General features: G+C 40.2%; 1 protein-coding gene across 2 annotated transcripts in view; it reads left to right on the plus strand.

The window, feature by feature from the left end:
* The window catches only part of LOC308582165 (myosin-1B), a 91335-nt gene that overhangs the window by 41418 nt on the left and 21978 nt on the right, over window positions 1-27939 (plus strand). The window contains exons 17-40 of one of the 2 annotated variants that reach the window (XM_081185050.1): window positions 1165-1226; window positions 2194-2281; window positions 2377-2494; window positions 2881-3004; window positions 3089-3225; window positions 4012-4267; window positions 4705-4947; window positions 5051-5227; window positions 5313-5458; window positions 5560-5650; window positions 5735-6124; window positions 6983-7109; window positions 7933-8051; window positions 8666-8862; window positions 9197-9380; window positions 9490-9655; window positions 10347-10471; window positions 11783-12091; window positions 12182-12385; window positions 13568-13693; window positions 13786-13956; window positions 14048-14152; window positions 14271-14366; window positions 14979-15396. In XM_081185050.1, the coding sequence (XP_081041176.1) occupies window positions 1165-1226; window positions 2194-2281; window positions 2377-2494; window positions 2881-3004; window positions 3089-3225; window positions 4012-4267; window positions 4705-4947; window positions 5051-5227; window positions 5313-5458; window positions 5560-5650; window positions 5735-6124; window positions 6983-7109; window positions 7933-8051; window positions 8666-8862; window positions 9197-9380; window positions 9490-9655; window positions 10347-10471; window positions 11783-12091; window positions 12182-12385; window positions 13568-13693; window positions 13786-13956; window positions 14048-14152; window positions 14271-14366; window positions 14979-15134 (3917 nt within the window). In that variant the 3' untranslated portion in view covers window positions 15135-15396. Of the gene's footprint in view, window positions 1-1164; window positions 1227-2193; window positions 2282-2376; window positions 2495-2880; window positions 3005-3088; window positions 3226-4011; window positions 4268-4704; window positions 4948-5050; window positions 5228-5312; window positions 5459-5559; window positions 5651-5734; window positions 6125-6982; window positions 7110-7932; window positions 8052-8665; window positions 8863-9196; window positions 9381-9489; window positions 9656-10346; window positions 10472-11782; window positions 12092-12181; window positions 12386-13567; window positions 13694-13785; window positions 13957-14047; window positions 14153-14270; window positions 14367-14978; window positions 24427-24626; window positions 24675-26252; window positions 26495-26623; window positions 26768-27939 lie in introns of those variants that run through there. The other variant, XM_081185049.1, reaches the window with a different exon arrangement.

A 27939-nucleotide genomic window follows, 5' to 3' on the forward strand; every position in this document is an offset into this window, starting at 1 on the left:
AACCATTTACTGGGAGTGCAGCAACACCATCTGCATATGGCAAAACCCAGTCAGTCTGGTTGAAGATTCAAGAAGGGCTAAATCGCACAATGATTTTAAACCATCAAATGTTAAACCGTCAAATACTTTGCATACACATCATACATTTAAAGCACACATGCAAGAATCCTGGGAACTGTAGTTTAAGGATGCTAGGAATTATAGCTCTGTGAAGGAAAAATTACAGCTCTCAGGAATCTTCTTTTTTGGGGGGGAAGCAATGTACTTGGAATGTATGGTGTGTGTGCACAATGGCAGCTCCTCTGGCTTTTTCTGAGGACCACTCAACTAACACTTCAGCATATCTCTGTCCCAAATATTATTTCACATTCACCCATCACATGTCTTTGAATAATCCTACAAGAATCATAACCTTCCAACCCTCAGAGTAAATATGGTGACAATATATTATTATGCTTAGGTCTGGAAGTCCCCCCACCCCCGTACTGGGAGCAGCATTTGCAGCCTCGTTGCAGCAGCAGGGTAACACACAGTCACATTCTGGTGTGGTTGTTTTCCTGCACCTCTCATGTCGGGAACAACGAGGCATTGCAAAAGTCAAGAAGCCAACCAGCATTAGTCTGGGCTCCCTGTGAACTGGATTTCCAGGGAAGACCTGGGTGAAGACTTTGCCCATCTCGGTCTGCTCTGGGATTATTTAAGAAGCTGTGGCAGGGTGAGGGTTGACCATTTAGGGGGCTACTTTGAACTTGCTGTGGGTTTTTTTTTTAAAAAAAGTTGCTGTTTTCAGAGCCAGGAAGGCATTTGTGCTACAGTCAGTTGACTGGCCAGGTCTATGGGTTTTGCCCGCCTCATAGCAAACTTTATGGTGGAAGAGGGAGACCCCCTAAACTTTAGTCAGCTGGAACAGTTCATCAACCAGTAGGCAAGCTAATTGATCTTCCTGATAAATGCCAAATGCTTACACCAAACCTGTTGCATCTGTAATCAATAAAGTTGTCACCTAATTTGAATCCAACACACTCTCCCATCCTTGTCCTTGGTCTGTGCACTCCACTGCTGCCTCACTGAACCTACAGCCACAAATGTAGTTTATACAGAAGAATAACACATAAAATCCCTGATGTATACGTTTTAATTATAATATTTATTATTATTATTCAGAGGGAAAGAAGGCTGCAAAGAAGAAGGGTTCCTCATTCCAGACTGTCTCTGCTCTTTTCAGGGTATAGTAAAATCTTTGCTTAAGATATTTGTAAGGGGAGAAAATTCTGATTTCTTAGGGCTGCCATACGTCCAAGTTTTCCCGGACATGTCCGTGATTTGGGCAGCAGAAGTGGTGTCAGGGTGGATTTTTGCTGAGTCAACAAAATGTCTGGGGAAACCCAGATGTACGGCAAGCAGGGCGATTATTTGAAAGAAATGCTTTAAAAATCCTATAAAAGTCTGTCCTTTTTAAAGAATATTTTGGGAATATAGCAACCCTAGATTTCACAATCACAGAACACCAGCATGCCTCTAAGCACAAGAGAAATGTATTATAGGTGAAGGCTGAAATTCTGTGGTAGACTACATTGCCTGCATACAAATGACCCCAGTTTTGATCTTTGCTCAGGAAAGACTCTAGTCTAAAATCCTGAGGAACTGCTAACAGTCAGTGTAAACATTACTGTGCTAGACAGACCAATATTCTGACTTAATAGAAGGCACCTTTGTATGCTCTGATAGATCCATCAAGAGTTTAAGAGTCCAAGACTGCTTAGTCCTAGAACAGAAAGCATGCAACTGAGCTTCTTGGAGAATGGGCAAGATAAATGTGATAAATAAATTATACAAAACACTAGGTCACTGCATTCTAGTCTAGCTGAAGTCTCACAATGGTCTATGATCTGGAGATTACCAAGGCAAACGTGAAAGTGCCCAAGTCTTTATCACTAGAATAGTGCAGTTTGTGAATCGGACAAGGATGATTTTTTGAAAAATCCACCTAGGTATCTAGGAGCAACCCCAAATTGTGCTCTCAATTTGTCAGAGGAAGTATGAGTCCAATCAGGTTAACCACACACCAATTTCATAGAGGTTTTTCAGAGTTTTTCTCTATTTTTTCTTACTACCTATGGAAAATTTAAAGGAAGTTTTGCATGTATATGTGTGTGGAATTTGTTAACCAGGCTCTGGCTTCTAATTCCACAGGAGAACTTAAACAAATTGATGAGCAACCTGAAGAGTACTCATCCACACTTTGTGCGTTGCCTAATCCCCAATGAAACTAAAACCCCTGGTAAGACACAGAACTCTACTTTGATTTTTAAAAAGAAAGATGTGATGCACCAGTTGTATACATTTTGGTATTCATATCTTCTCTTATTTTCTAAGGTGCCATGGAACATGAACTTGTATTGCACCAACTGAGATGTAATGGTGTGCTGGAGGGCATCAGAATTTGCAGGAAGGGATTCCCCAGCAGGATTATTTATGGTGACTTCAAACAGAGGTCAGACTGCCCCCCAATCATTAACCTATTGGTTGTTTGTAGTTGTTTTGCCCCCCCCCCATCAATAGTTTTGAGTTGCTTTTTGACTGTTTCTAATATTGCATTATAGCAGTTAGCACCACGTTTGGACAAAAGGCTTAAGAGGGGGAAATGCCATCAGTGACAATTAATAGTCCTTGCATGAAGAGATTACAAGAAGACCCCAGTTAAGTTTAGCCTCAGTTAAATTTTACTAGTCTCCCTGATTTAGGTAAATGGCCATTAGGAATAATATTTGTTTAAACATTTACAATCAGATGCTAAACTGGATGGACCATTGGTCTGACCGAGTTCCATGAACATGGCATCAAATCATAAGCATCTTTATCTTCCACTTATTCTAACAGATATAGAGTTTTAAATGCAAGTGCCATCCCCGAGGGACAGTTCATGGATAGCAAGAAGGCTTCTGAGAAACTTCTTGGATCTATTGATGTTGACCACACCCAATATAAATTTGGCCACACAAAGGTAAATTTACTTTTTATTACAAGACTGTAAAATTAGAGTTTGTTGAGACAGTGACCAATACTTTGTAATATTTTCTTTTCCCAGGTCTTCTTCAAAGCTGGCCTTTTGGGTCTTCTGGAGGAGATGAGAGATGACAAATTGGCACAGCTGATTACACGTACACAGGCTATGTGTCGTGGCTACTTAGCAAGGGTGGAGTTCCAAAAAATGATGGAAAGGAGGTAGAGTTTTGCCATCTGTAATAGAACTCATTACCACACTGGCCTATCATGTTAATATGCCCTACACAAGGATTACAAATAATAACATATATAAAATACTCTTTGGGCTACTCTCCAAATTCTGGGGCAGATTCTATGTAAAACTTGTAAGAAGTACAGTCGTACCTTGGTTCTCAAACTGAATCCGTTCTAGGAGTCTGTTTGACTTCTGAAACCATTCAAGAACCAAGACACGGCTTCTGATTGCTTGCAGGAGCTTCCTGCAGTCAAGTGGAAGCCATGCTGGACGTTCGGCTTCCGAAAAACATTCAAAAACTAGAATACTCACTTTCAGTTTTCGATTGTTCAGGACCTGAAAAGTGGCAGTTCTCTTAACATTTATTAGGTTTGTATTAAATTTGAGTGTAAGAAGTATAAAAATAAAGTGACAGCTATGCTAAAGAAGCATAATGAAATTTGAACTACTTTATAAAATAGTCCTATTTTTGGAAGCTTTATTTGATAAATTTCTTCATATACCCCATGTGCTCCTGAAAATATCAACCCCTTCTTTATAAAGAAAAAAAATATTCATTTTTCTTACTCTTTCCTTGAGATATAAACCTACACTTACTCCCAAATAAGTGTAGTTAGTAGTGCAGTCTAAGACCTGTTTTGCAACTGGACAAGAATCGGACAGTTCATATTTTTTATTAGGAGAGTCACAAAAGAATTTCATTAAACACTTTGATCACACTGTTGTCGTTTTCATCATCAAGGTTTTATTTTGTTGTCTGGTTGTTACAGAGAATCCATCTTTACTATTCAATACAATGTCCGTTCATTTATGAATGTGAAGACTTGGGCTTGGATGAAGTTGTACTTCAAGATCAAGCCTTTGCTGAAGAGTGCTGAATCAGAGAAGGAGATGGCCAACATGAAGGAAGAGTTTGAGAAAACTAAAGAAAGCCTTGCTAAAGCAGATGCCAAAGTGAAGGAACTGGAAGAAAAAATGGTTTCTCTGATGCAAGAGAAGAATGACTTGCAACTCCAAGTCCAATCTGTAAGCATTGTTGGTAACATACATTTTTCTTCACTCTAGACCAGTTTAGGTAGAGGAATTCAGAAATTGCAGGAGAAATGTGGCTATGTTTAATAAATCTGTATATCTTATATACATACTACATATCCTCTACGTAATAGTTCACCACAGTCAAAGTTAAATTGGACATAAGTATTTTTTTACACATATATAGTATACTGGTGAATATAGTTTATTTTGGTATTTGATATACCAACATATCCAGTGTCTATTAAAGAGAGATTTACTTGAACACTGAAAGAATATGGCCTTGAATAGCTTAACAATTGGTTTTAAAGGTGAGGCCATGTGCACATTCCTTTGTGTAAGTAGATTCTGTGCAAGAGATCGGCGTGTGCATGAACTTTTTAGTAGGATAATAATATTATTGCTATATGACATACATTTTCCCTGTATAGGAAGCTGATGGCTTGGCAGATGCTGAGGAGAGATGTGACCAGCTGATCAAAACCAAAATTCAGCTGGAAGCTAAAATTAAGGAGCTGACTGAACGGGCAGAGGATGAGGAGGAAATGAATGCTGAGCTGACAGCCAAAAAGAGGAAACTGGAAGATGAATGCTCAGAGCTGAAGAAAGACATTGATGATCTGGAGTTAACACTGGCCAAGGTGGAAAAGGAGAAGCATGCCACAGAAAACAAGGTAATGGTCACAATGTGCTCAGCTCTGCAACCAATAGTCAGAATGTTGTATTATCATTCCAGGGTGGAATGATACATTGAATCTGTTTGTTCATTTCTAAAAGGTGAAAAACCTCACTGAAGAGATGGCAGTCTTGGATGAGACCATTGCCAAACTGACCAAGGAAAAGAAAGCCCTCCAAGAGGCCCATCAACAGACCTTGGATGACCTGCAGGCAGAGGAGGACAAAGTCAATACTCTGACCAAAGCAAAGACCAAGCTGGAGCAGCAAGTGGACGATGTAAGCACCAACACATGCAGAAGAATAACTGTGGGGTGAAAGTAGTATTAGAGTGACAAAGTCTTTGTCCCCTCTTTGTCTTTAGCTTGAAGGGTCCCTGGAGCAAGAAAAGAAACTTCGCATGGACCTGGAAAGATCCAAGAGGAAACTTGAAGGTGATCTGAAGCTGGCCCAGGAATCCACAATGGATTTGGAGAATGATAAGCAGCAGCTGGATGAAAAGCTTAAGAAGTAAGTATGGTTTACTGTCTAGAAGACCTTTTGGGAGCTCTTTATGGCACCCAGCCCTCTTAGAATTTGACTCAAAAAACTTTGTGTTTTGTTATGAAAAGGAAAGACTTTGAAATCAGCCAGTTCCAAAGCAAAATTGAAGATGAGCAGGCCTTGGGCTCCCAGCTTCAAAAGAAGATAAAGGAGTTACAGGCAAGTCAAGCACATATTGACTCCATCCTATTAAAATCAGTTCATCAGGGAAGACTCTGTTAATGGCTGCTTCTCTTTCTCTAGGCCCGTATTGAGGAACTGGAGGAGGAGATTGAGGCTGAGCGTGCATCTCGGGCCAAAGCAGAGAAGCAGCGGGCTGATCTCTCCAGAGAACTTGAAGAGATCAGTGAGCGTCTGGAGGAAGCTGGTGGGGCAACCGCAGCTCAGATTGAGATGAACAAGAAACGTGAGGCAGAATTCCAGAAAATGCGCAGGGACCTTGAAGAAGCCACTCTGCAACATGAAGCCACTGCATCTGCTCTCCGCAAGAAGCATGCAGACAGTGCAGCTGAACTTGGGGAACAAATTGATAACCTGCAACGTGTGAAACAGAAGCTGGAGAAGGAGAAGAGTGAGCTGAAGATGGAGATTGATGACCTTGCCAGTAATATGGAGTCAGTTTCCAAAGCAAAGGTATACTGCAGCAGTATATACTTTCCTTTAGCTTTATCAGGTGGAGGCACAACATACAGAATTCACAATCTTACATGTGGAATATAAATGTAATAATAAACACATGGTTTGGGAATATAAAGAGATTGATACGTGGGTTACAGTAGCACCCATTCAAGTACCTAAAAGCAAAAGCAAAATACTCATATTAAGCAGATGGAACAGTGGATAGTATATTGGATTTTTATGTAAGAGAGCAGCTTCTAAGTTTTTTTTAATAGGTCTACACAAAACACTTTATTTATACCTTAAATCTACAAAATGTGCTTAGAGCAAACGATCCACCTGGCTCATGCAGGGACAACCAGAAGAGTGTCTGGAGTAGCTGTCATTTGGTGCTATGTCTATAATAATACTGAATTTTTTATTTATAAAAATATTTGCATAAAGTAATTTCTTTAAAAAGAAATTCAAAGTAGTTTACAACAATTCAAAGCATGTCACCTAAATAAGCACTATCTCAGTGCTGTTGTGATAAATATTATTTATCCCTGCCCCCACTTTCCTGATACTTCTTCCCAATGTGTATCATACTGTAATGTGACACTGCTATAGTCAGATTATTTTGATAAATTATGTGGGGAAATGGAAGAGGAATTCACTGTAGCACTAAGTGGATTGCTTCTTCAGGGCAAGCATATCTGCTTGCCATCCTTACCACCACCCTGAACCAGTTTGAGGGAGCATGCACAGGTAGAGAGGGGAAAGCCCTGTTGTGCTAGTGGAGGTCATTGTGCAGGCTTCTGCTGGCAGGGCCAGTTAGTTAAATCTGGCCTCAGCTGTTTTATATAGCTATACACTTTATTATTTCACATCTAGGCAAATCTTGAAAAGATAAGCCGCACTTTAGAAGACCAGCTTAGTGAACTTAAAGCAAAGGAGGAACAGAACCAACGCACTATTAATGACCTGACTGCTCAAAGAGCTCGTCTGCAGACAGAAACTGGTAAGAAACTGAAAGTAAATTATTTAATGCTGCAATTCTTAGGTCCAAAGATAGCAAAGTACCAATCTACTATGTCTATACTATCCAATTGAATCTTAACTGCACACAAGTTTAGGGCAATGCTTTTTCCTTTTCTTGCAACACGATTTCATTATGAAATCTGATTCTATGATTGTTTGTTCGGAAGTAAGTTTCTCCAGCTGCAATAGGACTTGATAGCAAACGAGGGAGGTTTATCTAAGTGTGGCTAGTCATAATTTATAACTACTAAGAAAAATATTTTATGAATAGTGAACATGATTAATTTATTTGTTGTTACAAATGAATTAATGCATTTGTTGTTATAACCATCAAGGTCATTTCAATCACCGCTTAAAAAGAAATATGTACATACTATGTGGGACGGGGGTGGCGCCGTGGGTAAAACCGCAGCGCCTAGGACTTGCCGATCACATGGTCGGCGGTTCGAATCCCCGCAGCGGGGTGCGCTCCTGTCGTTCGGTCCCAGCGCCTGCCAACCTAGCAGTTCGAAAGCACCCCCGGGTGCAAGTAGATAAATAGGGACCACTTACCAGTGGAAAGCTAAACGGTGTTCCGTGTGCTGCGCTGGCTCGCCAGATGCAGCTTGTCACGCTGGCCACGTGACCCGGAAGTGTCTGCGGACAGCGCTGGCTCCCGGCCTATAGAGTGAGATGAGCGCACAACCCTAGAGTCTGGCAAGACTGGCCCGTATGGGCAGGGGTACCTTTACCTTTTATACATACAGTAGATACATAGATAATATGTACCGGTATATATTCCATTTAATCCGTTCTCTTGTTAGGTGAATACTCACGCCAAGTTGAAGAAAAAGATTCACTGATTTCTCAGCTCACAAGAGGCAAGCAAGCCTTTACCCAACAGATTGAGGAACTAAAGAGGCAGCTTGAGGAAGAGATAAAGGTGTGTATTTTGTTCAACACTGCAGGCCCTCTATCACAGTTCTAAAGAACACAGGGCCTCTTTCTCCTATTCAGTTATCGACACCCATGTGCATTCTGCAGAAATCCTAATTATTATGATTTCAGAAGCTCTAAGGTTGCTCAGGAAACTTCTCTAGATATCTCCCTATGGTGGTCTCTCTATTCTTTCATTCAAATGGGCAAAAGATTGCATGTGCTTACCTATCTTAGGCTGCTTGCAAACTAGGCATTTATTCTGGTATAGCTATGATTCGTTCACTCACATTTGAAGGAACAACCACATCATGACATCAACATTAAATCGCTCTCTTGTGTTTTCTCCACAATTCTTCCATCTCTTTGGAGAGTCAGAATAGCTGACTTTGGGAGCAAGAGCAGAATACTAGCATAAGTGGGATGTGGACAGGAAGATGTAAAACTGAGGCAGGGATGACATGTTGGAGATGCCCCGTCTTTCTCAAATTTTTGTGTATTTCCTCAGGGCAGCTAAAAATAAACATTAAAAATACAAATGCAATAGAAACTATGCAACATAACAACAGACATGGGTAACACCCTGACATTCATAACTACTAAATTCTTTCCATATTTCAGGCCAAGAATGCACTTGCCCATGGTTTGCAATCTGCCCGTCATGACTGTGACTTGCTCCGGGAGCAGTTTGAAGAGGAGCAGGAAGCCAAGGCTGAGCTGCAACGTGCCATGTCTAAGGCCAATAGTGAAGTTGCTCAGTGGAGAACCAAGTATGAAACAGATGCCATTCAACGCACAGAAGAGTTAGAGGAAGCCAAGTAAGTACAAGAACCAAGAGCAAGGGAGAGAAAGGGAACTCAAAAGTAGAAGAAAGTATGCCATTGTGTAGATGGAATTGGGGGAAATATTTATTTGTATCACTCAGTGAACAGAACAGGTCACTGAGTTATTTGTGCTAGGCTCAGAGCAACAGATATACTGTAATAACGCAATCACATCAGTGTTGACATGGAAGGAGCTGATGACATGGCAAGACAAAGTTTGAATGGAAAATCAAATTTGTTTTTGAGACCATTTTCAGTATGCATGGGCCATTCTCAGTAAGCCATTTATTATAGTGGATGACTAAGTGTTGTAATCATATTTCTCTAGGAAAAAGCTGGCTCAGCGTCTTCAGGATGCTGAAGAACATGTAGAGGCTGTGAATTCCAAATGTGCTTCCCTTGAGAAGACAAAGCAAAGGCTACAGAATGAAGTGGAGGACTTGATGATTGATGTGGAAAGGTCCAACGCAGCCTGTGCAGCTCTAGATAAGAAGCAGAAGAACTTTGATAAGGTACTTTTGAACATAATTTAAAAGAAAACCCAGCACGTTGCAACAAATTCTCAGGTACACATGAACACATTTCTTATTTCTTGTGTTTCTTCTTTCTGGTGTTTTGCAGATTCTGGCAGACTGGAAACAGAAATATGAGGAAACACAGTCTGAACTGGAAGCTTCCCAGAAAGAGTCTCGCTCTCTCAGCACAGAGCTCTTTAAGATGAAGAATGCTTATGAGGAATCTTTGGATCACTTGGAAACTCTGAAGCGTGAAAACAAGAATCTCCAACGTAAGACCACTTTTTCATAATAAGTGCAAAAAAACTGTGAAGTTCGTTTTGCAGAGCTGAAGCAATAGATCATAAGGATGGGATATCTCATACAGTCCTTCTCCCCAAAGCTAGAAGAGACACCCATGTGCATGGGAGTTTACAATGAGTGTCTTCACAACATGCAGTTTTATTATGCAGTCTTCACAAGGCTTACGAGGAGCCTTACATCTTAGGTCATTAGGTGTTGTATAAAATTAAAAATAAAATAGGTCTGACCCACAGGGCTGCAATTTAAAATTATGCCAGTATGGCATAACAATTAGAGTGCTGGACTATGACCTGGAAGACCAGGGTTTGAATCCCCACTAAACCATGAAGCTCACTGCGTGATCTTGGGCCAGTCATAATCTCTTAACCTAATCTACCTCAAATGGTTGTTGTGAGAATGAAATGGGGAGGAAAAGAACCATGTACGCAACATTGAGCTCCTTGGAAGAGACTGGTGGTATATGAAAAAATGTAATAAATAAATTAATATAAATGAATGAATAAATGAATAAAATAATGCTAGTACTATAATTGTTCACTCCAAATAGTGGAGCTGAGATGAATAACTGAAATCCTCCTTCCCAAACCTTCCTAAATGTTTATTATTAGCTGCATAAACACTATTAATCTCCTTTCTCCTTTCTTTGTGTGAAACTAACAGAGGAGATATCTGACCTCACGGAACAGATTGCTGAGGGAGGAAAGGCCATCCATGAATTAGAGAAAGTGAAGAAGCAGATTGAGCAAGAGAAATCTGAACTGCAGGCTTCTCTAGAGGAAGCTGAGGTAAACAATACAATTATGCATAATGAAAAGACACAAATTATTGATTTGTAATACTGTGAAATATGGGACGCGGGTGGCGCTGTGGGTAAAAGCCTCAGCGCCTAGGGCTTGCCGATCGAAAGGTCGGCAGTTCGAATCCCCGCGGCGGGGTGCGCTCCCGTTGTTCGGTCCCAGCACCTGCCAACCTAGCAGTTCGAAAGCACTCCCGGGTGCAAGTAGATAAATAGGGACCGCTTACTAGCGGGAAGGTAAACGGCGTTTCCGTGTGCAGCTCTGGCTTGCCAGAGCAGCGATGTCACGCTGACCACGTGACCCGGAAGTGTCTCCGGACAGCGCTGGCCTCCGGCCTCTTGAGTGAGATGGGCGCACAACCCTAGAGTCTGTCAAGACTGGCCCGTACGGGCAGGGGTACCTTTACCTTAATACTGTGAAATAATTGAAGAGGCAACCAGAAGGATGATGATAAGGTAAGAACATTGCTGGATCAGACTGAAGGTCCATTTAGTCCAACAATCTGCTTTTTACTTGAAGGTCCACAAGCAGGGCATGAAGGCAATAGTCCAATCCTGTTGTTGTTCAGTGTCACAAATGGGACCTGCAACAAAACGCTGCAATGTGGAGTTCTCTTGTTTAGTATTTCAATCCATCGGTCAGCAATGCCTTCTTCCATTCCATTCCCTGCCCTTCAACCATCAACATTCTGTGGTCACTGAGCAAGCTCTGCTCTCTTGTAGGCTGCTTCTGAGTCCCACCCTTTTTTGTACTTCTGCAAACATTGCTGTTCCCTCAGATCTTCTGATACTTCCCTCTTATGTGTGGGTGGTACTGTTTTGGCTGAGTAACTGTTAGCACTCATGCATGGCCATTGGAAATAGAAGCATTACTGTATGCTTACTGCTATTTTTTACCCCATCCTCTTTTGATGAAGTGGAACATTTACACCCTCATCCCTTACAGATGCTCTGTCCCAAACCAGATGCTCCCCAGTTCTTGTCAGCTTTCCCCCAAAGGTCAGCTTAAAAGCCACTCTGTGACCTTTAGAATTTTAAGTACCAGCTGTCTAGTTCTATTTTGGTACAAGTGAAGACCATCCTTTAATTTAACTTATGCCAAGATGTCCCCAGGTCAAGTCTGAATACCTAGCTGAACATGCAAAAGGTAGCATTTCTGAGATGGCTTCCTTTGAGTATGGAAATGTGGTGAATACACTGCTAAATAGTATGTTCAATATAATGTTGAGCGTACTTCAATAAGGAAACAGCTGTCAAATTAAGTCCATTATTAACAGCTGTTATAAATGGTTTTCTTAAGGCCTCACTGGAACACGAAGAAGGCAAAATCCTCCGCATCCAACTTGAGCTCAACCAGGTGAAGGCTGATATTGACAGGAGAATTGCAGAGAAGGATGAGGAAATTGATCAGCTGAAGAGGAATCACCTGAGAGTTGTGGAGTCCATGCAGAGCACACTGGACGCTGAGATCAGGAGCAGGAATGATGCCCTGAGAATAAAGAAGAAGATGGAGGGAGATCTGAATGAAATGGAAATCCAGCTGAGCCATGCCAACCGCCAAGCTGCTGAGGCATTAAAGAACCTCAGGAACACCCAAGGAATACTCAAGGTTCATATATATTTCTGTAATCAGGATATAGTTGTGATTGTTATTGTGCAAAGAACGGTCTCACAATAATATCTCAATATCATTTTTTAGGACACCCAGATACATTTGGATGAAGCTATGAGGAGCCAGGAAGATCTGAAGGAGCAAGTGGCCATGGTTGAGCGCAGAGCTAATCTGATGCAGGCCGAGATTGAGGAGCTCCGTGCAGCCCTGGAACAGACAGAGAGGGGCAGGAAAATTGCAGAACAGGAACTTCTGGATGCCAGTGAGCGTGTGCAACTTCTTCACACCCAGGTGAGCTTCTAATATGTAATGGGCACGCACAAGGACATGAGGATAATCCAGTGGGGATAAATCAGGTGTAGGCTCTGCTCCAAAAATAAAGAGATTGTTGCTAATGTGTAAATAGGCAATTAACCTACTCATCGCCACACAGCCTATTTTTCTCATCATATTAAGCATCACTACTGTCAAGGGACATGAAGTGGATGTTGGTACTCAATTAAGACCTTGAAGGGAGCTCATTTTATTTATTTAGCGTGTTTTTAGCAAACCCTTTAGCCAATAAATGTTCCAGAACAGTTTACGTAAGATCAATAACAAGCAAAATAGTCCTTGTTCATAGAAAGGTGATTTACAAGGCATGACTCAAGAAGAAAAAGGCGTAAGGAGGGAAGAGGAAAACAAGCACCAGTTATTAAAGTAGCATAGTTGTTATAATGACCAGAAAGAATGGAAACAGTTTAGTAAGAGGAGCCAAATGAAGCTGGTCTCCTCATGGAATTGATGTAGTGGCCTGATAGAATGATAGTTGCTTGGCAGCAACCTGATGAAATAACCAAGTAACAGTTGAGGGTAGGGATGAATGAAACTATCTGCTTTGATTTCTCTCTGTTTCTCATTTTTCCAATCTTCAGTTCACCAAGTTTCCTCATCAGTTTGTATTTTTTAAAAAGTAACACAAAATTCATTTTTTTAAATTATTACTATTGTTGTTGTTGTTGTTGTTAGCAACAATAGCAGCAGCATTTTAGTGTGCCTTTCTCTTAATATGCACATTTCTGTATGCAAGCAATTTTCCCTAATATAATACATTTGGTATGTCATTCTCACTGATAAATGCATCTTTATCCACACATCCTCAATATGTTTTTCTGCACACATTTTTTGCATCACAAACTTCAGAGAAGGGCACATTTTTAAATACAGATGTATTTAAGTTTTACACATGGTTTCAGGATGTGTGAATTAAAATGTAAACCAAACCAAATTCCTCTCCCATTCCCTAGTTGAGGGAGGGAGGAGCCCAACAGAGCTGGTTTCTGCATCATAGGTATGCTGGGGAAATGCTTGTGGCTCATTTCTGAGTACCTGCAATTGTACTCAGCATCATTCTTTTGTACAAAATGCAAACAATATGAATGACATATTTAGGCTTGGTCCTTTACGAAAACTATGATCTCCCATTCTGTATAGAATACCAGCTTGATCAACACCAAGAAGAAGCTGGAAACAGACATCTCACAAATCCAGAGTGAAGTGGAGGAGACTATTCAGGAAGCACGCAATGCAGAAGAGAAAGCCAAGAAAGCCATCACTGATGTGAGTTGGGCAGATTTTCTTTTGAAACTATAATCCTGCTTGCAGTTGGCGTGGCTGGTTTCCTAAACTGGGGAAAATTTCTCTATTAATAGGCGGCCATGATGGCTGAGGAACTCAAGAAGGAACAAGACACCAGTGCCCACTTGGAGAGGATGAAGAAGAACCTGGACCAGACAGTGAAGGACTTGCAGCATCGTCTGGATGAGGCAGAACAGCTGGCAATGAAGGGTGGCAAAAAGCAGCTCCAGAAACTGGAGCACAGAGTATGTATTTCTTGTAAACAAGTCCACTCAGTTCTACTTCTTGGACAAACTGACCAGCTGGACAGCTAATGGCTAATTCCATTTCCCCCAGGTACGTGAGCTGGAAGCTGAAGTTGAGAATGAGCAGAAGCGCAGTGCCGATGCTATCAAGGGTGTGCGCAAATATGAGAGACGCGTAAAGGAACTAACCTACCAGGTGAGGACAGATATATATTTTCTGCATCTTTTGGAGGAACTGGTAAAAGCATTTTATAATCAGATGTACTCATGTTGTTTTCTTTACTTTTGTGAAAAAAATATCCTGCTCTGTCCAGTCTGAGGAAGACCGAAAGAATGTTCTTAGACTCCAGGACCTGGTTGACAAGTTGCAGATGAAAGTGAAAGCATACAAGAGACAATCTGAAGAAGCTGTAAGTATTATTCTGAACTTGCTGTAGCTTGAGCTAGAATTATGAAGGTAAATTTGATATAGCAAAGGTTTCATTTCTATCAATAAGTACAAAATGAATTAGTCTCCATGTGGCAGAATTAGCTGCATGAAACAGGGGAGTTTCACATAAGTGAAACTTATGTGAGAAAAATTATCAGTGGATTGTGCCCTCAGTAACATGAACCCAAATTTTCATAATGGGAAGATTGCAGAAACCTTGCTCATATTGTTTTTAAGAGGAGAAGATCCTTTAGCAGTCTGAGTAATTAAAGCAATATGAAATAGCAATAGTCACTTTTGCATACCACTTTACTGTACACATTGCAGTTCACAATAAATACTGTGCATTTCTCTAGTCGATTAAAGACATTATCATCTCATATAATAGTATTAAAGTGGTAATATACTGACCAATAATATCATGGGCAGGTCTGAATGTACAAAGAACAGTCAAGCTAAACTAACCAAGGTTTGGCATTATGTCCTAATGCTGCTACTGAGATTTATGCTTTCTCCTATACTCAAAATCATTTATACTATTTAAGTGTTAAAAATCCAGTACCTTGATTCATATATTTTTATCCATTTTCAGGAGGAACAATCCAATGTGAACCTGTCTAAATTCCGCAAGATTCAGCATGAGCTGGAAGAGGCTGAGGAGCGGGCTGACATTGCTGAGTCCCAGGTTAACAAGCTCCGGGTGAAGACCCGAGAGGTGCACAAGAAAGTTGTTGTAAGCGAAGAATAAGCTCAACAAAAAGCTGCAGTGACTGAAGAGAAGCGCAAAATGTGAAGCTCTTTGTCACTTTTGTAATTATCATTGTTCAGTTTCTAGAAAATAAAGATTGTAGATTCCTTTGCAAGATGACAAAAAAGATTTTATGCGTTGCCTTTCTATACAGTACCATTCTTTTCATAGCATTTCATGTACATCATAGTTTCTGGCTAACCAAAGCTTTCTTAATCACTGAACTGGAGGAGAAGTCAATATAGATCTTATTGTTACCATTCTTTTGAGTCAGACAATTTTGAATGGCCAAGTCCCTTTTTTACTCCAATTGGATTATTCTGGGCTTGGTGGTTTAAGTCTGTAATCCTAAATTCATTTCCTTGGGAGTCAATTCCATTGATTTCAGTGGGACTTATTTCTAGCTAGACATGGTTAGGATGGTGGTCCAAAATCCAAGCAGGGATGCTTAAGTGGTTTGTGGATCAAGCACTTGGTTTCCCTTTGCTTCAGTCACATTTAAGACAAATTAAATGGATTAGTACTCACAAATTTAAACATTTGAACAGGTATTCCTAAAGGAAAACAACTTTAAATGCCTGACTGAGAGCTGTGTACAGTCAGCTCTACTCCACAGATTATTATTATTATTCACCCACCTTTCACCCTAAGGCCCCAAGTCAGGTTACAATAATTTAAAATACAATATTAAAAACAGTGACCACAAACAGTCACACAAACTGTACCAGCCAGTGGAATTATTCAACAGTGATTAGTAAATCTTTCCTTGTCAGATAATGCATGCATGTTTTGGAATTTCACAAGAGATCAAGAAAAGGTACAGCATTCTTAGATTAAGCTGCAATATAAATATTTTCTGGTGGAACCCCCATTAAAACTTGTAATATATTGGTTCTTCACCAAAGAAAGTCAGTCAGGATGAGAAAAGAACTTCAACTTTATTTTTAAAAAAACACCTTTCAAAACACCAGCAAAGTGAATATAGAAGATAAATATCAAAGCATCTTGAAAGTAAGCAGGGATAATAAAATATGACATTTATCATTTAGTATGATGCTTTCATCTATCATGGGTTGAGCCCATACCTTCCAGTGATTCTCAGATGAAAACAGGGATGTTCTAGTCTGCATCAGGAAGCTTCTCCTGCATTTTGATCTCACTGCACATAAAGACGTCATATACACATACACACCTGTCACCTTGAGCAAACTGCAACCTCTCCGCCAAACCCACCTCACTAGATTGTTTAGAAAAAATGTGCGAGGGAAGTGATCGTGTATAAGACCTTCAACAGATAAATGGAATGAAATAATTTTTTTTGTGGTAAGCAGCCTTGAGTCCCTGTCAGGGAAAAAGGTAGGATGTGTGCTATGCTTACAAAATGAATTTGATCTGTGTGCTGCTGCTGCAGCAGCAGCAGCATAGTCTTAGGATATGTACACATTAGTGGCTGAAAACAGTGCTTTGTTTCTTAAAAAATGTTTAGGGGTGCTCTCATTTTGACTCAAGAAAATCACCATTTTATAGTTCAAATTGGGAAAAATAATTACAGTAAATGGACAAAAGTACAAAGCTTCACAAAATGTTTAGGGGTATGCGTACCCCTGCATCCCCCCCCGAAAAAAGCACTGGCTGAAAATATAGCAAAGTAGTCACCCACCCACCCCACCTTTAAGTTACATTTCCACTTGCCATACACATCAGAGACAGGGCAGGGATGTCTTTACCAGATGCATTTTCCCTATTTGGTTTCCCCATGCCTGCAATGTGCTTCATCTGCACACGCACAATGGATGTCCCAAATGTACATACCTCAACTTTACTGTGGCTTATGTTTTCAAATCAGACAGAAGCTGGTTTGAGGGGAAATGCCTCAGACAGCATTATTTCTCAAGGGACTATATGATCCATAGCTGTCAACGTTTCCCTTTTTTTAAGGGAAATTCCTTTATTCCGAATAGGATTCCTCGCAAGAAAAGCGAAAAGTTGACAGTTATGATATGATCATGTGTACATTGCTTCAAACACCAATGAGGGAAGTGCACTGAAGCATCAAACCCCAAAGCAGGGAGTGCACGTTTCAGCAAAGTACCATCTCTGTCTCAGTATCCCCTGCCTGCTGCCTATTATACTATACTATTATACAAGGTGGTTGTGTATATCTAAGATTGGGGTCCTCAAGTTTTCTGGGCTCAGAGGCACAAATGGGAATCTAAGACACTGTTGTGGGCTCAGAATCCTCACCTACAAAAAAATAAAATAAATCCCAAGCAAAACACCTATCCAGCAAAAAAAGAAAAAAGAAAAACAAACGAAACATAAAAGAAAGCAAGGCAATCCTATCTCAACCAAAAAATAAATAAATCAAAACCACAAAGAACTCTTCCTTCCTTTATTGAATTTATACACCACTCTTCCTTCCAAAGGAGCCCATTTTAAAGGAAGGGCAGCACTTAGGGGGCACCAAGGGGAGTGTTTGAGAGAGCTGTGATGCCTACAAGTGCCATATTGGAGATGCCATGTCTGAGATAATCTATATGAATTTCTCTGTGCTCTTCAGAAAGCAGTAAATCCTTGTGAGTGGGAAACAAGACAATAGCACAACAAAAATTTCCATTTGCTTCTGCGTGCTAATTTAAAGTAACAAAAAGGATAGATCATTTTTATGAAGGTCAAATCTAAAGCTTATGGGAAGGATGAATAATAGAATTGTAGAGTTGGAAGGGATCCCAAGGGTCATCTGGTCTAACCCCCAAATACATTTTGGATGAAATACATTTAAAAGTGCCACCTGGCTCCTGCCGTTTTTCTGCAATTCGCTGTGCCTCATTGTGGGGCAATGAATCTTCTGTTTAACAGAGTATATACAGATGAGCTATGATTATATATTTTACTTATTTATTTTATTTTTAGAACATTTCTATCCCACTTTATTACCCTCACAGGCTCTCAAACTAGTTTACAAAAGATTATCACAATAAAAATGACATTGAAGTCTGGTACAGGAACAGAAATGATATGGTGTCCTCATGATGCCAGGGTGAATCAGCTGGCACTCATCCTTGGTCTACTTTGGTGTTACTCTTCCTTGGTATTGCCCTACTAGGCAGTAAAGCCCACTGATGCTCTCTGAGACAAGAGAGTGGGGCTGCACAACTAGAACTCAGTCAGCCCATGATGGACGCAAGTTCTCCTTTGCAGTGATTCTACTCCTACTTGGACGACTTGGAATTGATGCTAGAAGATTTCTTCTTGACCACTTGGAAATTATGTTTTAGTGTTTCATCTGTTCCTCCACGTTGCTTAACATCTGAATGAAAATGGGTCAAAATCATCTGGAGATTTGGACAAAGGTGCCATTAATATGCAAATGACACTCAGCTCCATCTCTCTTTTTCATCAAATCCTGGAGAGGCAGGATGTGTTCTGAGTGCTCAGATGCAGTAATGGACTAGATCAAAGACTATAAACTAAGACTCAATCTAGACATGATGAAGGTATTGCTAGTGGATGATTCATGTTCCTATTTGAGTGGTATTCAGCATGTTCTGGAGGCATTTCCCTGCACTGATCCAACATTGTCATAGAATCATAGAATCATAGAGTTGGAAGAGACCACAAGGGCCATCGAGTCCAACCCCCTGCCAAGCAGGAAACTGAGACCGAGTGGTCTCAGTGACTCAGAGTGCCTTTTATCAGTTGCATCTGATAAATGAGCTGTGACCCAACTTGGGGATAACCTAGTTACAGTTATCCATGCTCTAGCAACTTCCTGATTAGATTACTGTAATGCATCATATTGGGCTTCCTTCGAAAGTGGCCTGGAAACTTCTAAAATCAGAATGCAAGGTTGTTAACTGAACATTTTGAGCATATTACACCGGTTCTTTATCAACGCTACTGGCTTTCCACAAACAATCCCCCCCTTCCTTCAGACATATTTTGCAATTATAATTATTTTTGTTTAGACAGGACTTTACAACATGAATTTTCTTTTTGAATCCTATCAGTATTTGATGATGTTTCTAGGAATATCTTTGTGGATTTTATATGTTGTATTCCACCTTGCCACATGCAGATGCCCTTTTAAATGTGTTGTGGAAGGGGCGATTATTGGTTTGTTTCTGTTCTTATTTTTATAATGTATTTTGTGTGTTTTTTTATATTGCAATTTTATGTTGTGAACCATCCTGAGATCTATGGGTATAGGGCAGCATACAAATTTAATTAATTAATTATTAATTATAATAAATAAATAAATAAATAAATAAATAAATAAATAAATAAATGTTGGGCCTATTTGACCTTTTAATCTCTAAAGAGCTTGCGGTCAAGCTATGTGAAGGATAATTTACTCCTAACCAATGATTTTTTCCTAGAAAAAAAGGTGCCAGTACTCGCCATAAAGTTGTTACAAGTAAGTGCCACACTTTTCAACAACAACAAAGATGCCGGTACTGTGTACCCTTGAGTACCCCTGGAAAAATCACTGCTCCTAACTGAACTTTGAGGTCATTCATTCTTTGGAGTGCCACTGCCAAGTGAGATCTGGCATGTGGCTATAAGGAAAAAAGGGTTCTCTGTGTTAGCACCCAGAGAGGCAACACCTGGTGCCAGGCAGAGACTTCTTATTCTCTCTGACTTTTAAATGGATTTTGAAATTTTGGCTTTATAAGTTTTTAAGGCCTGTTTGTATTTAACTATATTGCTTAATCTATGCTACACTGTGCCTTAATACTGCAATTGTTTGTTATGTTTTAACAATGTTTAGGTGTGCCACTCACTTGTAAAGGTAGCATAAAAATACTGTTCATACATAAAAGAATAACATTGAGCACTATAGTTTGTATGCTCAAACAATCAGAATATCCCTTTGGGTGTATTCAATTAAATAATTGTACAAAATGATTTCACCCTTCTCCTCCCTTGTGTGCCCCCAGCCCCATCTTTGCTTCAGAGGGTTTGGGAACTCCCAGAACAGACTTAGCAGTGTGCGGGGAGAAGAGGTGGGGATGTTCTATTATGCAAGGAAAAATCTTTGTGCTGATGGAATGTTCCCCTTAGTGCTACTTTGAATATAACACTTTTGTTATGATGAATAAACATAAATAAGTCTTGAGAATGCCATTGGAGTAATACTGTCTTGCACCAGCTGAGTTTCTGAGTCTCGTCTTTTAAATTCTTAGAATGCCATACACGTCTGTCAGATCGTTTTGTGCCAACCATGAAATCTGACCTCCCTAAGTTTCCCTAAGGCCCTGTCACTCAAATTCAGAGCTGCAGAATACATAGAGAAAGCTGATTAACGAAAGCCAGAGTCTGCAGTAAATTAAGAGTAACTCTTTTCTTCCTATACATACAAATGGAAGGCTGTCGTCACATTGCCCCCATTGAAAGATTTGTAGTGCTGCATGACAATCCTGGCGCAGCAAAAGAGAAAGCAGGTTGCAAAGCAGTATTGGCTATCACTTGGGAGGGAGGAGGAAGCGACACTCACAGGGGGAAAGTAGTGGTTTACAACAACAGCAGAGGTGTGAGTAAAGCATGGAAGGAGAAAACAGAGGGGGAAAGTGGCGATTCGAAACAATGGCAGATATTTGAATAGACGTGGTGGGGTGGGGGAGTGGCAATTTCAAATAAGGTCTGAGTACAGTGAGAAGGAAGTTGGGAAAGGCTATGTTGCATTAGCCTATTGGTGTTAGCATCTGTGTTGTACCAGGGACGCGGACTTATAAAAAATATTGGGGGGGGGGGCCGGGAAAGCTCATGGATATTAAATAAGCTCATGAATATGCAAATAAAGTGGCGCCGCCTCCTCGTGAGCGAATAGGGGAGAGCGTGCTGCGCCTATTAATCAGCCCCGAAGGAAATTGGGTGGAGCTTTTGCTCGGGAGGGAGGGCAGGAGGCATGCAGCCCGACCCTGTGCATTTTGGGCTGGCGGAGGGGCGGCGATGGCGCTCTGCTGGAGGGGCGCCCGAGATTATTGGGGGGGGCGGAGCCCCCCAAACGAATTTTTGAGGGGGCTCGGGCCCCCTCAAGCCCCATGGAGTCGGCGCCTATGTGTTGTACCCATCTTTGTTTCCCCCCCGTTAAAGTTGTTTGCTTTGGGGTTTTTCCTTTAAAAAACCCTCAGTATCCTTCTATCCCTGCTTTACTCAAATCTCTACCATTGTTTAATGGTAGACAATTTCCCTCTCAGTGTTTCACACTGACAGGAAAACAATGGCTGTTTTAAATTTCTCTTTCCATTATTCAGCTGCCTCATGTAAGAGGTATAATGGAAGCAAAGCCTGCAAATATTCAATTGTAACTTCCAGAAATCATGTATTTCACTCCTGGTACCATGTGTTGTGTTTAACATGAAGTTCCAGATTCAACATAGCAATTTAGAAGAGATACTTTATTAACAAGCAAGCACACATATATGTACAGCACCTATAAACCGAATTTAACATTCTCTAGCTGAATAATCTGACAGGCTTGCACAGTTCATCTTAACTGTACAGTAACATATATCAGCATGGAGTATATGTGCAAAGGGGGCTGCAGTATAGAAGATGAAGGCATGAAAATGGGAACAGTAAGAACATAGCAAAGAGAAACTAGAAATCTGTGTAAGACAAAATAATAGGCTGAATCTCAGGTTTCTCATATACAGATTTTGATGTTGAATATTTTCCAGTTATTTCCTGTATGTTAGGAATTCTCCAGATAGTTGATATATGTAATATTCCACGATCAGCAGTTCACAAAGAAGGTTGCACTTACGACTCAAAATTAAATTCTTTCTTGTCCTTCTGCTGGCAGGTGAAGATTTTCTTGTAACCAACAGGCTTTTGGGAATGGACTGCTTTTAACGAAAGTGCTGGTGCTATGCTGTTTTACTGTCATTATTGGTAGGGTTTTAATAGATTTTATATGGATTTAATTTTATCAGTGTTCAATTGTTTTTTAATTATTGTTTTACTATGTTTTTAGCAGTTCTTATTTTTATCTGTAAGCCACCTCAAGTCCCCATGTGAAAATGTAGAGTATTTATTTATTTATTTTATTAATTAGCAGCAGCAAGATGTAAGCCATATATTTTTGTTTTAAAGCATGAGAATGGTATAAAATGTAATTCTTGCATTTAGATTTGTTTGGGGATTAAGTGGTTAATTTGTTATGCCTGACCTGTCTGAGGATCAAAGGGGAGGTAAAATTCAATGAATATGTGGTGCTTGTCATACAGGCATTGTTTGCAGCTGAGAATTAGGACACTAATTTAGGGATTGCAAGTCACAATGGTGAAAGTCAGAAACTAGCTTTGGTTGACAGTTTCAAGGCAGAATCTGGGAGACAAAGGATGAGCAAATCAAGGTGTGATATCAGGTTACAAAGGGAACATAGCTAAAATTTAACCTGTGGCTTTTCATGGGTGTGTAGTACCATCTTTGAATATTTTCTCTCATTTTAGTTGACACTGACCAAAAAGGTCTTTCCATGGCTTTTTTTCTGGCCAGAACTTACCAGAACTCAGTTCTGGCAGCTCTCAGGTATGTGCTATTGCCATTATAAGAGAACAAGGCACCTTTTTTCTAGAAAAATAGCACTGGTCTTTTTCATCCCATTGGGTGACTGTGCAGAAGAAGACTGTGAGTAGTTTCAAACCACCTTTTTTGCTTTCCTCAATTCTTTTACCATTATTGTGCTTCATTTCTGCACCTCCATTTCTATAAGGTCCATCAACTTATTATGAATGGCTTCTCTCACACACATCCAGTGCCACTTTGCAGACCAAGAAAACAGAAACTAGAAGTTTCAAGTCAAAGGATTAAGGAACACAAAAGTAAGATAGTGGATTGTGAAGAACTGAAAAGCAGGGAAGGAAGAAAAATGTGGAGTGGAGAGAGGGAAAGACTGTAGGTCAAATTTGGTCAACTATGTAATATGTAGCCATGTATCTTGTTTTTCCTTAAATAATTACAGGAATGGGAAAACATAATTCTTACTGGGAAAGCACCGTGGTTATCTGTCACTCCCACACCATGATCAGACCTGGGATAGCTCAGTCGGTAGAGCATGAGACTCTTAATCTCAAAGTCATGGGATCAAGCACTGCATTGGGCAAAAGATTCCCGCAAGGCAGAGGATTGGACTAGATGAGCCTCAGGGTCCCTTCCAACCATATGATTCTATGAAAACTGAGATTAGCCCTCCAAGTTTGGCTAGGACTCTTAGGAAAAGAGTCTTTCACAAGGCTCCTAGCTGTGGAGGGTTGTGTGTGTGATATAGAGTGTGTGTCTCTATTCTGATCATGGTGGAAATGAAAAAGTATCCCTACGTGTGCTCTGCCTTCCCAGTAAGCACTAGGCTCCCCCATGGCTGTAATTATTTAAAAAGAAACAAGATAGTTAGCAACATGCTATGTTATTTAGCAAATGTCTAGCCTGTGTATGTCTCCTAGCCTTATAAACTGTGTTTTTGCAACCAGATGCTTGCTGGAGCAGCCAAAATGAGAGTATCCCTAAACATTTTTTAAGGGGGGAAAAGCACTCATTTAATCTATAACAGTACAGTATTTCACAGTTAACATTCAGTGGTGCTTAACATATGTATTTGGTGTCTGGCAAGCAACTGTATTCAGTATCTGACAGCACATGACAGATTACACACAGTGGTGTTTATTTGATGGTGTTTGATAGCTCACAGGTTGCAAAATTTCATATTTGATGCTTGCCAAAAAAGAGCATATTTGACTAAAGTACTGACATTTCAACACTTCAGATGAATTTGAATTTTCCTAATTGAAATTTCAAAAAAGGAAAATTGGAAAAATTAGCAAATTTCAAATTACTACAAATATTTATTTCAGCTTCACTATGCACTCACCAGCCTTCTCCTCTTCTCTCCTTACCAGTTAAAACATATTTACTGCCATTCATTCTATCATAAGCATATGGGTTTCCTTTGAGCAATATGTTGCACTCCCACTGAAACCTAACAACATCAGATGCATATATTTCTCTCCTCTACCAGAACACAAAATTGGTATCAGGATCAGACCACAATATATAGGCTGCCACCCACTCTTCCCTCCTCTTGTCAATTTATTTTTAGATTGATTCATGGAGCTGAAAGATCTAATTATATCTGTTCGCGTCAAATATGAATGGAAATCTTGCTGGGAGTTAAGGCTGCCAAAAAGGTTTTGACCGAAGAAAGAAGAGGAGGCTGCTGTGTATGCAAATCACTTCCTATATAAGTAGTCCTGGGACCAGCCTCTCATGTCCTTGCACCAACAGCTTAAAGGTAAGAGTGTGAGAAGCTCGAGTTTAAAAGGAATAGAATCTCACCCTGAATTCTTCACATCCCAGTACATTCCTGCTGCATTTGACATTTCTGAGCACAGATAGCCTGTGTCAACAGGGATTTAAAATCTGCCCATCAGTTGCTACTCTATAATTTATTACTGGACCTTTGATAAAGGATCTGTCATTTTTATTTTACAGTATTGGGCAGCTCAACCCTGCTTTACAGTCCACCTGATACCACACAAGGTAAGACACTGATTTATTAATTCCCTGGGGAAAGTCAGATACATGGTAGGAAAGGATCTGCATGTTTTTCAGTGGGTTAATTGCTTCCTCCCAACCTTTATGGAACATGTATAGCTATATCAAATTTTGTTATAAAGCAGCATTCCACTTAGCAGGAGGAAGTCAATTTTGGGAACTGGCCTTGAATATACTGATTCTTTTACTATCCCCTCTAATAGAACATCTGCCATAGCACAAACCCATGGGTCAAATTCTGAAAGGATGCACTATGGTAGGGAATCACAGTCTGCATCATGCCATGTATGCATAAAGGCCATAGTCTATATGGCTGTATGAATAATTTTGACATGGGGTTCTACTGTGCAGGGAGTACGCAATTCCTGCTGAAAGTTGTATGGTTTCTAATTTAATTGTAAACATAACAGGTAGCAGCGTAGAAGGGCTGTAGCTCAGTTGTAGAGCATCTGTTTTGCATACAGAAGGTCCCAAGTTGGATATCTGACAACTCCGGGTAGGACTGGGAATGTCCCATCTAAAACCCTGGACAATACTATGGACAATACTGACCTAGATGGACCAATGGTTTGACTTGATGGTATAAGGCAGCTTCCTAAGCCAATCCTGCTTGACAGAACTTCTTGCTTTTTGGCACACGAAAGGACATAAAAATACAGTTCAAGCTACAAACTCCTGCAATTCCAGCATTCAAGTTCCTAACAGAGCGGGCTGAAGTAGCTCAATCTGGATGAGTCTGTAGGGGATGAAATCTAGTATCTGGTGTACAGAATCATTTTATAGAGGGATAGTTAGTTGTCTTGTAATAAACAGCAGTCTTGAGGCACCTTAGTCTATTGTGCACTGATAAAACAGTAAAGTATAAGCCACTTGAACTAAAATGATAATCTTTGGCTAGTTATAAATATAAGATACAAAAAGAGAACAATTATTATTTGTATATTTATGAATCACCTTTTGCATCTTAAGACATAAAAACTAAAATAGTTTTAAAAACAGTACAAAACCAACTGGAGATAGGCATTGGATTTTGTTTTTAATCAAAATAATATTATATTCTAACTCATATCATAAGAAAGAAAACAGTAGCCTTGCTCTGATAAGCACAGTCTAGTCACTTTAATCTTATTCCTTATTGGCTACAAAAAAAGAATTTATGTGATAATTTATACTCTATCCTTCAACTGCAGTATCAATTCCTAGGGTGGCTTACAAAATATTAAAAATGACCAAAGCAAACAATAAACCAACCAACCAACCAACCTACCAATAAGGTAATTTGACTCTGGCAGTTCCTTCAGCTTCTGCAGTTTATATAATCCGGTGTAATGGATGACTGAACAAATCCCACAGACCTGAAAATATCTAGATTTCAGGATTCAGAATCTATAGGTGCCAAGTATATGGTATTCCATATGAAAAGTAGGACCATTGGTTCTAAGTGCCAATGGAGCTGGATGTTGCCAACTCTCTGAAATACAGGATGTAACGCCAAAGGAAAAGTTGTATATTGGACGTATGTCCACATTTTCTTTATATGATTCATATTTTTCTTTCCTTCAGCTTTTCATTTGCTGAGCTGCGTGCTATAAACCGCAGTCATGTCTTCAGACGCGGAGATGGCCATCTTCGGGCCAGCTGCCCCCTATCTACGAAAGCCAGAAAAAGAGAGAATTGAGGCCCAGAACAAGCCCTTTGATGCAAAGAATTCAGTCTTTGTGACAGATCCTAAGATATCTTATGTGAAGGCCAGTGTCACAGCCAGGGAAGGAGGGAAGGTCACAGTCAAGACGGAAAACGGAGAAGTGAGTAGAAGGAATGCATTGTTAAAATTGCCTCATCTCTACTTTTTAAGATGATATAAATTGGCCTTTTGTTTGGTTGGCTGTCTGTCCTATATTTGTTCATCTTCCATTTAATCCTTTTCCTCCCAGTCTGTAACAGTCAAGGAAGATCAAGTCTTTTCTATGAATCCTCCCAAATATGACAAAATTGAGGACATGGCCATGATGACCCACCTCCATGAACCTGCTGTCCTGTATAACCTCAAAGAGCGTTATGCAGCCTGGATGATCTATGTAAGTATATTCTGAAGTAACATGCCTCTCTCTTTTTATGGTGGAACTAGATTTTAATATAGGGGTGAGGAAGTCTGTGGCTCTCCAGATGAGACTCTAACTCCCAGAAACTCCACCTAGCATGATCAGTGGACAGTGTGTTGTAATACAGTTATATTTGGAGGGCCATAGGCAGTTCTGACTTTGGGGCAGAAGTCCAGGGTCCCTTGCAGCAAAATGCGCTCCAAGTGCAGCAGGGCTAGCTTACCACATTTTGAAGTACATGAAGTAATGCACGTTACCATCTAAAGAAGTAGCCTCATAAGACCAATGCCTAAAATTAGCTAACTGCACTTCTGGCCACAGGTTTCCTACCTCTGCTTTAAGACCTCCCAAATATCACTTTCTTCTCTCACACCACACAACCATGTTAGGTTTCTACCTTGTATCAGTTAGCCAGTTTGTATTGCTCTTTTGTGGGCAAAGTAACTATTAGCTGCCAGATCCTATATTATGTTCCTAGTGTCTTGTATCAATCAAGGACAGGAATGTGGCAAAAGTCTACTCACATACAGTGGTACCTCGGGTTACAGACACTTCAGGTTACAAACACTTCAGGTTACAGACTCTGCTAACCCAGAAATAGTACCTCGGGTTAAGAACTTTGCTTCAGGATGAGAACAGAAATTGAGCGGCAGCAGCGTAAGGCGCCATTACCTAAAGTGGTACCTCAGGTTAAGAACAGTTTCAGATTAAGAACAGACCTCCAGAATGGATTAAGTTCTTAACCAGAGGTACCACTGTATTTGATTTCTTTTCTTTTCTTTTCTTTTCTTTTCTTTTCTTTTCTTTTCTTTTCTTTTCTTTTCTTTTCTCTCTTCCCTCATTCCCAATGATAAACATCCTGTCCTAAGTATATATCCCTGAATATCCTGCTCAGCTCAAAGTTCCTTAGTTCGGGAATTATATACAACTGACTCACAATTTTTGCAGGGATTACATTCTGGGGGGTTGTGCATAAAACCAAAATTGTGTATAGCCAAAACAACTCTGAAACTGCCCCCACTTTACTATCCCTACCTTTCTGAAGCCAGTGTGCCAAGCATGCCTTGCCTCCTATGCAAGGCAAAGAGCATCTAAGCTCTCCATCTTGCTTACTACGCTCTGAGAGGTCTTGGGTGGCCCCTGCAATA

Source organism: Podarcis bocagei (genome assembly GCF_964188305.1).
Source record: "Podarcis bocagei genome assembly, chromosome: 2".
Lineage (NCBI taxonomy): Eukaryota > Metazoa > Chordata > Lepidosauria > Squamata > Lacertidae > Podarcis > Podarcis bocagei.